We start from the raw sequence: 13,946 nt of genomic DNA, 5'->3' as shown, positions 1-13,946 counted from the left end.
GAGTGCCACAGGCCTGATTCACAGCCCATCTGTGATGAGGCCCCAGCCACACATGACCGAGGCCCCAGCAGGCAGGAAACCACCAGCAGACACCCGTGTGGGGCACTCTGAGAGTCAGGGCTCCGTGGGAAGTGGTGTGGGTGCTGGGCCCAGAGCGTGCCGCCCCCGCAGCCCTCTCTCTGTAACAGCCTTTGACATTGCTGCTGCTAACCCCGCTCCTCTCTGCTTTGTCACTTTTGCTTTCTCGGTGCAGTGATGGCTACCGGTAAGCCCGTGGGGACCGGGGGGGAGGGGGTCGTCAGGGAACACAGGACGCCCACTCCTGGCCAGAGCCTGCCCGACTGAGAAGCACCTGTCCTTGAACTCCAGACGGCCCCCTGCACTCCGCACGTCCCCCCCAGCCAGAGCTGCGGGTGGGGTTGGCGCAGCCAGCCTTCAGCTTCTGATGAGAAGTCTCATCGTGATTTTCAGGCTCTCTCAAGGCCGGAGCCCTTTGGTGCCTTCTCAGTGTGTTTCGAGGGGCAGGACACTGACACACGAGGCTGTTCGCACACGAAACCTCGCTCTGTCCTGGGCCTCGGTAATCTTGTGGTTCCTAGAGTCACAGAGACCTCCTGGAGCTTCTGGGGAAGGTCACCGTGACATACTGGACTTCGGTAGCTGTTTCTTGGAAATAGGCGAGGGATTCGGAGGAAAGAATAGGGTGTCCTGCCCCTTGCTCAGACTTTGATTTCAGAGGTTGTCTCCCATCATGACTCACGGCGCCACGGGTGGGGTGGGGGGCATTCTGGGTTAAAGAAACCAGCAGGGCTTATGGAGTTATAGACTCTGCCCAGCCCCCTCCCCAGGCCTCAGCAGGCAGCCCCCTGACCCCACTCCATGACCCGGCCCTTCTGTCCCCTCAGTGAGCCTCTACACCTCCATCTTCGGGGTTCTCCAGCTGCTCTGCCTGCTCACCGCCCCCGTCATTGGCTACATCATGGATTGGAGGCTGAAGGAGTGTGAGGACGCCTCCGAGGAGCCCGAGGAGAAAGACGCCAACCAGTGCGTAGGCCGAACCCGTGCCTTGTGTCCCCAGAGAGAGCAGGCGGGTGTTAGGCAGCTCTAGGGTGGGTGGGACATTGGGTTGTAAAGTCCGCAGGAGAGGTGAGAAGGGGCCGTGCTCAAAGCTACTCTTCATACTGGTCTGTCGCTTCTATCTGAAACAGCCTTTTGTACATAACAGTTTGGGAAGCGCCAAGCTAGAAGAGAGGAGAGAAACCAGATCAGTAACTACCAAACACCTGGCTTTAGGACCACATTCAGATCCTCAGCACAATTACCACAAGGGCAGAGAGCCTTAGAGGGTCCTGTTTGCCTGCAAGGCCTGCTTCACTGGGTGTGAGTCGTAAACAGGTATAACCTTACGACGTGTTAATAGATTTGTTCATGACTGTGAGAATTAAACGAGGAACCGGAGCCCTTTCTTTATAGAAGGGTTGGGCTGTAAGATCAGAGGATGAGTTAAATGCTGTCTTCTCTGACTCCACCTTAATATAATAAGCTACTCTTGATTGTATCGGGCCCCATGCCAAGCACTTAATGCACAATCTCTCAGGGAAGCCTCACAACACCTTGATGAGTTATACCCGTTTTACAGATGAGGGAACTGAAACTAGGCGTTGGAGTGGCTCGCCTGAGGTCACACAGGGAGAAAGTGGTGGGCCTGGGCCTCCCTGCATATCTCTGAGCCCTTGGATGTCGTGCAATTGTCCATGGGGTATCTGTGTGGGTGGTGAGACTCGAATCAGTCGTAGTGAATTCACAGGGAGATAATTACAGAGATGCTCTGTTATCTAGGTCAGGTCCTACAGCCAGAAAGCGGTTGATGCCCATTCCAGTTCCATCTGCCACATGCTCATTTCTTCACTCCTCCCTGCCCTTCAAGGGGAAACCCACTTGCTCCCTTATTTGGCTTATTCTCTGGCTTAGCATCAGCTCCCTGCAGGATTTGGGTGAAGCTGGAGCCAACAGTGAAGGAGGCTCTGCCGCATCCTGACCTGGGTGCCTTCTCCTCCCTCCCTCCCTGTCACTGGGGATCTGACCTCAGTCTTCACTGAAATAATGCAGGGTTCAGTTCAGTTCAGTCACTCAGTTGTGTCCGACTCTTTGCGACCCCATGAATTGCAGCACGCCAGGCCTCTCTGTCCATCACCAACTCCCAGAGTTTACCTAAACTCAGGTCCATCAAGTCAGTGATGCCATCCAACCATCTCATCCTCTGTCATCCCCTTCTCCTCCTGCCTTCAATCTTTCCCGGTATCAGGGTCTTTTCAAATGAGTCAGCTCTTCGCTTCAGGTGGCCAAAGTATTGGAGTTTCAGCTTCAGCATCAGTCCTTCCAATGCAGGGTACTGACGCCCATCTTCTCATGTCCAGCCTCTCCACTAAGGTTCACACTCCGTGCTCAGTTCAGAGGGTAGCTGTGGAGAGTGTCCCTCGTGATGGTCTAGCCCCCACAGTCCCCAGCTAGCACGCGCTTGGTGGTGGTATCTAAGTCTTGCATTGTCCACAAGCTGTGACACCCTGGGCCTGACTTCCTGGGAGAGTCTATTCTCCAGGGGCCCCCGCCCCCCACCCCACCCAGGGGCCCCCCACCCCACCCCACCCCACCCCAGCTCCTGTGTTCCATGCCCTGTGCCCCTACAGAGGTGAGAAGAAGAAGAAGAAGCGGGACCGGCAGATCCAAAAGATCACCAACGCCATGCGGGCCTTCGCCTTCACCAACCTGCTGCTCGTGGGTTTCGGGGTGACCTGCCTCATTCCCAACCTGCCTCTCCAGGTGGGTGTGGGGGATGGGATGATGCGTGAGAGAGGGTCTGATGTCTCACGGGGGAGCCATTAGCAAAGAGAACAGTGACCTTTCATTCATTTAATCCAACCAGAAAAACCAATCAACCAGCCCACCCTGGTTTACCAAGGGCCTTCTATCTGCTGACTTCCCTGGTGGATCAGAAGGTAAAGCGTCTGTCTACAATGCAGGAGACCTGGGTTCCATCCCTGGGTCTGGAAGATCTGCTGGAGAAGGAAATGGCAATCCACTCCAGTACTATTGCCTGGAAAATCCCATGGACAGAGGAGCTTGGTAGGCTACAGTCCATGGGGTCGCAAAGAGTTGGACACGACTGAGTGACTTCACTTTCCTTTCCTTTCCTTTCTATCTGCTAGGCTCTATGTGCAATGCTGAGTTGTTGTTCAGTTGCTAAGTAATGTCCGACTCTCTGTGACCCCATGGATTGTAGCACACCAGGCTTCCCTGTCTTTCACTATCTCCCAGAGTTTGCTTAAACTCATGTCCATTGAGTTGGTAATGCCATCCAACCATCTCATCCTCTGTCGCCCCCTTCTCCTGTCCTCAATCTTTCTCAGCGTCAGGGTCTTTTCAAATGAGTTGGCTCTTGGCATCAGGTGGCCAAGGTATTGGAGCTTCAGCTTCAGCATCAGTCCTTCCAATGAATATTCGGGGTTGATTTCCTTTAGGATTGACTGGTTTGATCTCTTTGCAGTCGAAGGGACTCTCCAGAATCTTTTCCAGCACCACAGTTCTAAGAGCAAGCTGTAAATGGAACTGAGATTTCCTTTCACAGTAGACCCTTCCCTGGGAAAGTGTATCATTCTTCTTGGTCTTGGGGCATCTTACACACCATGAATACCATCATCTTACCATTTCTGGAGTCACCTGGTGTATTTGTGTAGCTAATTGTTTTGCCTTTGCTTAAACGGCTGTGATCTGACATCCTAAGAGGTCTGGCCAGTCTGTGGCATTGGTGGGAGCATTTGCTCTTCTGATTCAGGACAGCCCCAGGAGAAAGCCTCTGATGATGAGCTCTTGGTATCCCGGTTCAAAAGTTTAATTCCTTTACACAAGATTTCCAGTGCTTTTGGAACCTGACTTTTGGCAGAGAGCTCAAGAAAGGCAGATTGCGTTACCTGCCTGGCTCCACCCTTAGGTCCACAGAAGGGTTCTAGTTCCAGTCCTCAAGTTGAACTTTGAAGGAAGGGATACAAGTGGCAGCATTGCTCCCAGATGGGTGTGACCTGAGTCCAGGTGGTATCTTGGACCAAGTCCAGGAGGAAAGCAAGAGTCCCTTCCTTTCTACAAGTGGCCACATGCAGAAATACAGGGAACACCAGGTGCGCACCACCCATGGGTACTGTCGTGTCTTTGTGCTAACTCTGCACGCAGCTGGCGTAAACCCCCGGAGACTGATGCCGGTTCCAGATGGGAGTGCTGGCACATCCCTGCTGCATTCCCAGCCTCCTGACGGTGGTGGCCCTCTCTGCAAGACCGGCAGACCCTTGCCCTGACCACCTTGTCCAGTCACGGGGCAGTGGTCAGTGAGGACCGCAATCTGCTTTTTGTTTTAACCAGTTCTTACTGAAAGACAAGTTGTGAAGAGGCAGCACGGCATTTGGGGTGGAAAGTGGGAGCCTGTAAGGGATGCGTGTGCTTTCGGGCACAGCCTTCTCACAGCGCCGCAGAGAGCAGTCCCGCTGCCTCCGCCGCCCACATTCCCGGAAATAGGGCTTGGCTGCTGCGCCTGATGACAGGGCTGTGTGCAGAGAACAAACAAAGGGTCCCGGCAGCGAAGCAGACAGCTCGTGGCTCTCAGGAATCGTTAACAAGGGCCTGCTCAGCCTGCCAACGGTGGCCTTTCCTTAGGAAAGCAGAGTGAGAGGAGAGGGGGACAGCCATCTGCCTGTAGGGCCTGGAGGACCAGGCTGGGAGACCAGGGCATGGCCCTCGGGTCTGAAAAGGCGGGAGTGATGATCGGTGACCTCCTACCTAGTGCCGTGTCCATACATACACTTAATAGCAGACTTTAGATGGGAGTGGGGTAGTGGGAGCCTTGGTTTGTCGTGTTTGGCAATTTCCATGGTGTAAGTGCGTTCATCATGGCTAGTCTCAAACAATACATTGTCCATCGTCACTGTGGAGTTGGAAAGACACACGATAACACACCGTCATATATATATTATGTGTGCTCGGTTGCTAGGTCGTATCCTACTCTTTTGCGACCCCATGGACTACAGCCCTCCAGGCTCTTCTGTCCATGGAATCTCCCAGGCAAGAATACTGGAGTGGGTTGCCATTTTGTCTTCTAGGGGATCTACCCAATCCAGGGATCAAACTCACGTCTCTTGGATCTCCTGCATTGGCAGGTGGATTCTTTACCACTGTGCCACCTGGCCAAAAAGCTTGTTAGAGTTTTTCCTTAAGATGTTCAGGGGAAAACCCTAACCAACCCAATACCTACAGTAGACTTAAAAAACCTTCAGACTAGAGGTAATAGTACAACAAAATAAAGTAATTAAGATGTGATGGGCTTTGAGTATTCACAAACTTTGTTTTCAGTGTGCAGTTGACCCTTGAACAACACAAGTTTGGACTGTGCAGTTCCACTCATACCTGGACTGTTTTCAATAGTAAATACGTACTGCATGGTCCATGGGTGGTTGAATCCGAGGATATGAAACCATGGATACAGAGGGCAGACTATAAGTTTAATGTGGATTTGTGGCTGCATAGAGGGTCAGCATCCCTAATCCCCCACATTGTCCAAGGGTCAGTTGTCATTAAATTGTACCTTTAATGCAATGGAATTGTTAGTAATGACTGTGTTGAACAATTGGCTCAGGATTTTTGGCATTCAGGAGCTGCCCGTGGCGAGCTGGCCAGGCCGATTCCAGGGTGCCAATGCTCCCACCACTCAGGACCCTGGGAGCTCTGGGGCAGGGGGACAAAGGGAGACCCTCCATGCCTCCTGCTCACACTCTGCTCTTCCCACCTCAGATCCTCTCCTTCATCCTGCACACAATCGTGCGAGGATTCATCCACTCGGCCGTCGGGGGCTTATACGCCGCCGTGTAAGTCCTGGGGGCTGCAGGTGGCCTGGTGGCTGAGGGTGAGGGGATGGATGACCTGAGGGAGGTTCCAGGTGGGGCTGAGGGCTTGAAGGGGACCATCTTGTCCACCTGAGGTTCCTCCTCTTGCCTTAGATATTAGGGTTTCTGTGGGGTGTGTCAGGAGAAGGCCGTACTCGATGGGAGCGGGTCAGTGGGCAGACAGTTGGGTGCCCACAAGCCTTGGCATTTAACACGAAGCCAGTTCCCCCGGCCAGGGTGCAGCTCCGTATCGTTACAGCCTCAGGGGCTGCCGCTCAGCTGAGTCCTGGGGCTGCCACTGGCTGCTCACGGGAAGCACAGGGGTGAGTTCTGGCTGCGTGCCCCTGAATGGTGACCTTCACATGGCCTTCAGTGTCAGCAGCGACATAAGTGATTGAGCCCCGAATGTACCTGACAGAGCCCACCCAGGGCCTCAGAGGGCTGGTCTGCCCTAGTTTTCTCAGGCCTTGGCTAAAATGAAACCTGCCTCCTTTTCCAAGAGGCCACACACACCTAAGGAACCATAGTGTTCCTCTTCCTCAGGCTGGGGCTTAGCTCAAACACCATCCTCTGTCTCTCTCTGACTAAAGACAGGCTCATTCCTGCAGCCATTCCTTGCTAAGCCACGATGCCTAATGTCCTGAGACTATGCCAGCACTCTCTCCCCGCTCCCAAGAGCATCCCATGCGGGTCATCCCAGGTCTGCATGCTCCACCCCTGCCTACGCCACCCTCCCCGCCCCAAGGCCTAGAGGAAGTTGAGGCCACCCTGGCAGAGTCTGAGGGAGTCAGCCGAGGGCTATGATGCTGTTTCCGTGATTATACAACGCTCCTCTGGATGAAGGTGCAGCCAAGCCCGGCCCAGCCTCCCACCTGCTCCCTGGGCCTAGTTCCCGAACCACAGACTCCTGCTGAATCATGTTGTCCACTCGGCTCAGCCAGACACCCGTGGGCCCCAGGGCCTTCATGCTGGTCCAAAAGGGAAATTCTCTGTGTGGAACTGCTCTGCACGAAGCAGTCCGAAGATGGGCACTAGACTGTCCTCTGAAGCTGTTCCCGCATCTCTTCTGACACCGCAAGTTGCAGCCTGGGGGCACCGGCAGCTGGGGCCAGGCTGAGGCCAAGGAGCATCTGGGAAGCTGGACAGTGGCCCCCGCGGTGACAGGCTCTCTCCTGTCCTGACAGGTACCCCTCCACACAGTTTGGCAGCCTCACAGGCCTGCAGTCCCTGATCAGCGCCCTCTTCGCTCTCCTGCAGCAGCCCCTGTTTCTGGCTATGATGGGTCCCCTCCAGGGAGACCCTCTGTGGGTAAGAAGGGTCGGGGGGCGCCGGGTTATGGACATCTACTCTGCTCTGCTGAGTGGGAGCTGGGAGGCATCACAGCGTGTTCCAGAACCCCAGGACAGGCAGTTTGGAACTTTGGTTAGGGTCAGTTCAGGGATCCCTTGTGAATAGGCTGGGGAGCAAGAGGGGAAGAGTATCCTTTTTATCCATTTCTTAAAAAAAATTTATATTGGCTATGCTGTGTGGCATATGGAATCTTAGTTCCCAACCAAGGATACAAAGCCACACTTCCTGCATTGGAAGCTCAGAGTCTTAACCACTGGACCTGCTAGGGAATTCCCAAGAGTGTCCTTTCTGGACCTGATTTCGGGGTAAATGGAACCGAGTTGCTGTCCCTGCCCCTCCTGCCAGAGGCTGGGATTCATATCCAGGTGCTGGGAGCTTGTCCCAATCCCACCACGCCCCTGGACCTTCAGATCAGCACGTTAGTGTGGCCCGTGGACCACTGGGGAATCCTGATGCCAGAACGTGGGATGACAGGCCCTCGGACCTCCTGAAACTCCTCCTCTATTTTTCCTGTGACCTTCGCCTCAGTCGGAAGGGTCTGGCTGCACAAGGACGGCAGCCCACACGTGCTGTGGTCCCTGCCCCTTGTGACGGCCGCTCTCGTCCCTGCCTCCCCAGGTGAACGTGGGCCTGCTGGTCCTGAGCATGCTGGGCTTCTGCCTCCCCCTCTACCTCATCTGCTACCGGCGCCAGCTGGAGAGGCAGCTGGAACGGAAGAGAGAGGACGACAAGCTTTTCCTCAAGCTCAACGGCTCGTCCAACCGGGAGGCTTTTGTGTAGCGCCTGCCGTCTCGGATCACGGCCTCCCGCCCTCTCGCTTCAGTGACTTGAGGTGTCCTCGTCCCCACCCCAGAGGACCTCCACGCACTCCCACCCACCCCCAACCCCAGGATCCTGTCCTCCACTGTGCTGGAGTCCACGCTCCCTCCCAGGGCCCTGGTCCTGCCTCGGAGCTCTGTGGTGGACAGACGGATGGGAGAGGGCCTGGACAGACGCTTCTCCTCCTGCTGGAGGCAGGGAGGCTCTGGACTTCACTCCGCCACCCTTGAGGGGCCCTTGAGCCTCAGGGCTCTGTGGTGCCTGCAGGAGGAGCCAGGAGGACCCCCTGGGCTGGCAGACCCTCTCCCCCAAAGTGTGTCCAGATTCTGCCTCTAGCCAAAGCAGAGGGGTCTGCCATCCACTGCCCGCCTCCCGCCCCTCAGCTGCATGTCCACCGACCACGCCTGCCTGAGGACAAAGGCTTGCACTGTCTGCACAGCCCCCCCACCCCCGGCCTGGCCCCTCACTCCTCCCCCAGCCAGTCTGAGCTGCCTGAGGAAGGAAGGACCCGCTTCCTGTTGTTGGTGCTAACTCCTTTGTGATTCCAGCCCCCTGTGGCCTGTCCATGGCCTGTCCTCCTGTTCGAGGCCTGTGGGGAAGTGCCCCCCCGCCCCCCGTCCCCCGCCCACCCCCAGGTTAGCCTGGGAAGGGTCTGGAGGGCTGGATAGTCACGTGAGAACCATGGACAAGGCTGGGCAGCGGTCCTTTCCCTCTCCCCTCAGGACTTGAGTGGGGGCATGTCTCCACTGCCACCCTTTGTCCAGGCTGTGACCAGAAGGGAATTAAGGGGGCACCAATAGGGCATCACACACACACACACACACACAGCTGTTTTTGTGGGGGGTGGAAGTGAGGCTGCAGCTGACAGTCCTGGAGGTCCAGGCCTGGGTGGGGAGGTGAATTTGTGAGAGGCCTAGGGGGTGTGGATGTGTGGGCTGTGTGTGCATGTGCTGTGTATGAGAGTTGTGTGTGGGGGTGGTGGCAGGTTGTGGGCTCTGGGTGTCTACACTTGTCCTCCCAGAGCTGCCCCCAGCTGGCCAGGCCCCAGTAAGCCCAGCGCCCCGGCGCCAGCCCCGTTCAGGGCCAAGCTTGTTTCAGGCTGCGGGGCCACAGCGCCCCCTGCTGGCAGACTCTCCCAGGGGCCCTGGAGCTGTTTACGCGGGCAAGGCCACCTTTCCTTTGCCAGGCGGGCCTGGCTTACCAACCCACTCACCTTGATTGCACTCAGAAATGTATCTGAGGCTTCCTGGGAGTTCTGAGAGGGGTGGGTGGATTTTTAGGTTATTTGTTTTAAGTTTTATCAGACTTCTTTTTATAAAGCAATAAATCCATTTCCCTACTGGTAAGGGATGCCCCCTTCTAGCATATCAATTCATGACTCCATGTGCCTGTTTTGAGCTTGAGAAGAAAAGGCAGGATAAAGTTTTCTGCCACTGACAAGCCCCAGTTGTCCCCAGCTGCTGACTCTGGGTACCGTCTCTCTCTGGGTGTGATTGCCGTCTTGGGAGGGGCAGTGGGGCAGGAAAAGACCTTCCGCCCCTGCCCCAGCCCTAACACATCAGGCCTGTGCAGACACCTTAGAAGTGTGGTCATACCCTCCTCTGCTGCTTATCCCAGCCAGACAGGCTAATCCTGACCCCCTTTCATCCCTGCTCAGGCTTCCTGTCACCAGTCAGCCACACCGAGGGTTCCTCCTGGGTTCAGGACGCAGGGTGACCCCAGACAAGCCACAGCCTCAAAGGCAGCAGGGGCAGGATGTGGCGGGAGGAATGGATGGTGACGGGAAAGGGCAGACCCAGGCCCAGACCTGAGCTTCTGGTCACAGCTGAGCCCCTGAAACTCATCTCCCTAAGCCTCATCCACTCAAATACGCAAGAGCAGGTATTTGTTTTAAACAATTTTTTTTTTCCAAAGGAGAGAGCGTGAGATGAACATTTCTCCCAAAGCATTCCTAAAAATGCTAGTTCTGGGAGATGTTAAGGTTATTTTAATTTTTAAAGTTTTGGGACTTCCCTGGTGGTCCATTGGCTAAGACTCTGTACTCCCAATGCAGGGGACCTGGGTTCAATCCCTGCTCCGGGAACTAGATCCCACATGTCACAACTAAGAACCCAGTGCAGCCAAATACATAATTTTTAAAAAGTTTTGTAATCAGATTTGGGAAATGCTGGACAAGGTCAAGTTAGCTCAGTGCTGGTGGGCTGTGCTCTCCAGAGGGGTGTGGTGGGCAGCGGGGGAATGGTTTTAACAATCCCAGCCACCCCCCACCAGGTGTGGCCCAGTTATGACCTGCAGCAGGAGCTTTCAGAGTGGTTGTTAATAACATAGCCCATGGGTCTTGCCTCTGACCTAGAGGGAAACTAAAGTCTATTCTTTGCTAAGCTCCACCAGGTGATTCTGGTGCAGCCGCACACCCCACCCCACCCCCCCCCCAACATTTGAAACCCACTGACAATGGAGTGCAGTTTGGGGCAGTGCTGATTAGCAAGGGCCCTTCCCACTGGGAAGTGTATTGAGGCTATACGGACACAGCCTGTGTTGTGCCCAGCAGCCCCCAGCGCAGCCGAAGTGGGAGCTTCGCCTCTCTCTATCACTGTGGAAAGGAGCAGGCATTGAGAAACCAGAGTTCAGGGTGGAAAATAGTCCAGAGCCAACAGTGTATGGGGCTTAGGGATGCGAAAATGAGAGCAGGGTACCAGGCAGTTTGGGTGCCACATGTGCCACACACCCACCCCCCACTCCCTTGCCAGTCGTTTTACTCTGACTGCAGGATTGATGGGTTACATATTTTCCCATTACCATCACTGAGGCATGCTAAGAAGCCAAGAGTTGATATACTCCCTTCCCTATTTTACAGCTGGGAAAACTGAGGCCTGCACAGGTGGAGTAACTTGCTCATGGTTAAAGCCAAGGACTCGCATATGATCCTAATCACAGGAGCAGCCACGGCCCTCTAGATCAGGATAGTTCATTCGGACGGCAGCCTGAGGGCCTCCAGGCCTTAAGATCAAGACGAAACAGCCTGAGGAAGGGAAACAGACACAGGCAACGTCTCCTTCTCTTGGAGCCAAGAGCTTCCTCAGAGAGTGGGGTGAGCTGTACGTCGTAGTAGAGTCATCTTGGCCCTAGAGGCTGATGGTAACTTGGGGGAGGAAGCCCCTGGTCACCCCCAGCCATGAGAGGAGTGCCCTGGGATGGGGAAGGGACCGTGGGCTGGTCAAAGGCAGTGGTCATCACTGGCCTGGGCCCTCCATCATCCCCCTGGTTCTCCAGGTTCCTGGTGGGAAGGAAGGAGCAGGCAGTGGTGCCCGGTCCAAGGTGTTCAACTGGAGCAAGAAGCAGGGTCACGCCAGCCTCAGGAGTGTTCCCAGGAGCCCCCTCCTCTCTGTCTCCCTGGACTTTGTGGCTGCTGCTGCTGCTAAGTCGCTTCAGTCGTGGCTGGCTTCCTCCAAAGCCTCCGGGCCTCTTCCTGCGGCTCTCGCTGCCTGGGCCTGTCGTCAGAAGGTTCCCACCCTTGTAAAGCCCACAGGTGGGGTTGTGGTTGTGGGTTCCTTTCTGTTTTGCTCCATCTCCTATTCCCTCTTGTACTCAGTGTCAGCCTGGTGAAAAGAACTCCAGCCTTCCTTGTTCTGGCCCTGGGCTGTGAAGCATGAGGGCCTCCCACGGCCCTAGGCCCCAAGCACGCTGAAGGTGGGGAGGTGGCCAGTGTTGGGAGTACACGTGCAGCACTGTCCCAGACAACTGTGTGAACGTTCAGTCAGGCCAGTGGAGCTTTGTTTTTTCTTATATCACGATAATGCTTTTATTTTTCAGCTTCTTACAGTGCTCACACAATAGAAACTGACAAATCCATGTTGTTGTTTAGTCGCTCAGTCGTGTCCGACTCTATGCGACCCCATGGACGGTAGCCCACCAGGCTCCTCCGTCCCTGGGATTTCCCAGGCAAGAATACCGGAGTGGGTTGCCATTTCCTTCTGCAAAGGAGCTGTTTCTGTTTTATCTCTTGGCCCCCCACGCAGCACGTGGGACCCTAGTTCCCCTACCAGGAACTGAACCCACACCCTGTGCACTGGAACCACTGGACCACCAAGAAAGTCCTCAGGGGTGCGGGCGGCGAAGGCATTTGCATGTCCATCTGTGTGAATTAAAACAGAGATGCACCAAGGCCAGGTGATCCAGAGGGGTCAGGCTGTGGGCCTGCTATAGCAAGAGGCTCCCGTCTCTGAGATCTGAGAAGTCTTCTTAACAGAGTCAGGCTTCTGGGGCTGTTTAATCCACAGCTTCCCTCCCTCTGAGGGGTAATACAATGGATTCTCGTGAGTTCTGGGGCAGGAAGGCGTCTTAACTGTGGGGTTAGGATTACGAGCCCAGGACCCTGAAAGTGAGGAGGTGGGTTTTCCACAGGCTGTGGGGCCCGCCTGGGATGGGAATGGGGTCAGGGTGAGCAGGCCAGCTCTGGGAGCCTGTCCCCCCACCAGGCCCTGCCTCGCCCCAAACCCTGGGGTGAGGGTGCACATCAGGGAGGAGGCGCAGCGTCCTCCACGCGGGTGGCCCGCCGCCGGGCAGGCCTCTCCCATCTGTGCCCTTGGCCTCTGCAGGCAGTGCTTCCAGCCCTGGAGTCAGCCCCTCTCAGCCTCCCAAGCAGATCCAAGACCGAGCTAGGGCCTCCGGCTGCTCAACCCTTCCCAGAGTGAGACTCTATCTACCTGTGCTGAGGAGGCGATGAGGGAAGGGCAGAGGTTAGAGGCCCCACCATGCCTATTTATCTTGTGACCATGGACAAGTCTTGAGCCTCAGTCTCTCATCTGTAAAATGGAAGTGTTACCCCCGCCCTGGGAGACTCAGTGGACGTGGACGTCAAGCAGTTGTATGTTATTGTACCTGGCACTCAGTAGGCGCTTAACCAGTGACAGCATTAATTTTATGACCCTGGAGCGGGGCAGACAGCACAGGGGATAAGGATCATCCGCACCCACCCTCCGCTGCCCATGTAACAGGTCAGACCTCAGGCAGCTCTGCCTGGGACTTGTGGCCAGGTAAAGGAAGTGAAGTCCATTTCTTCTGATCCCTCCCCCTCTCAGGACTACCCTCTCTCAGCAAAAGCCTTAAGAAGTTGTCCCCCTGTTCACTTTGACGTCTTTCACGTTTTGGTGAGAGACTTGGCCAAAAAGTTTCTCAAGGTAATCTCTAAATGGGAGATGTTCAGGCACTCTTGACAGCTTTATGTTGAGGTGGGTGACTCAGCACAGCTTGTGGACAACACCGTCACGCCACCTCCTTGGAAAACCGCTCAGTGTGCCTCCGTGTGCGTGTGTGTGCCTGTGCGTGTTGAAGTCTGGGGTATAATTCCAGGCACATCGGGTGTGAATGTGTTTAGAGGAGGGTGTGGGAGCTTACCTCTCCTTGGACAAAGAGAGAGGGTCACGCCTCGCTGAATCTCTCTTGGTGGGTGGAAAGGCCCAGGCTCTGTCCAAGGACCCAGCCCAGGCCCTCAGAGTGGTGCCTGAAGGGTTAATCTGTTCCCGTGTCAACCGGGGTCAATGTGTTGTCACTGACAGCTCAGCAGCTGACCCTGACTCTTCCTGGCCCTTTGCTGTTTCTAGCACCCGGCTTACTTCCTGGCACACAGTAAGCACTCAATAAATGTCTGCCGAGAGTGGCTAAGAACTGCTTCCTCCTTGGCCCCTGTGTCTCTTTCTCTCTGAGTCACACCTTCACTTGCCACTTGTCTCTTGGCCATCACCTGTCTGAAATGTGCTCCCTGACCCCAGAGCTGGGGGAGGGACCGAGGAGGGGACCTCTGGGTGGTGGGGGGAGCCCAAGGCAGCTGGGAATTCCAGTTCTAAGGCAGGT

General features: G+C 55.5%; 1 protein-coding gene across 3 annotated transcripts in view; it reads left to right on the top strand.

The window, feature by feature from the left end:
- The window catches only part of SLC43A2 (solute carrier family 43 member 2), a 39,512-nt gene extending 30,048 nt beyond the window's left edge, over positions 1–9,464 (top strand). For 2 of the 3 annotated variants that reach the window (XM_018064391.1, XM_018064393.1), the window contains 6 exons: positions 254–265; positions 906–1,044; positions 2,688–2,820; positions 5,833–5,906; positions 7,109–7,232; positions 7,893–9,464. In XM_018064391.1, coding sequence (XP_017919880.1) covers positions 254–265; positions 906–1,044; positions 2,688–2,820; positions 5,833–5,906; positions 7,109–7,232; positions 7,893–8,054 — 644 coding nt within the window. In that variant the 3' untranslated portion in view covers positions 8,055–9,464. The remainder of the gene's footprint in view (positions 1–253; positions 266–905; positions 1,045–2,687; positions 2,821–5,832; positions 5,907–7,108; positions 7,233–7,892) is intronic. The other variant, XM_018064392.1, reaches the window with a different exon arrangement.

The sequence above is a fragment of the Capra hircus genome, chromosome 19 (genome assembly GCF_001704415.2).
Source record: "Capra hircus breed San Clemente chromosome 19, ASM170441v1, whole genome shotgun sequence".
Taxonomy (NCBI): Eukaryota; Metazoa; Chordata; class Mammalia; order Artiodactyla; family Bovidae; genus Capra; species Capra hircus.
The sequence above is the reverse complement of the archived record's forward strand: the minus strand, read 5'-3'. Positions and strand labels throughout refer to the sequence as shown.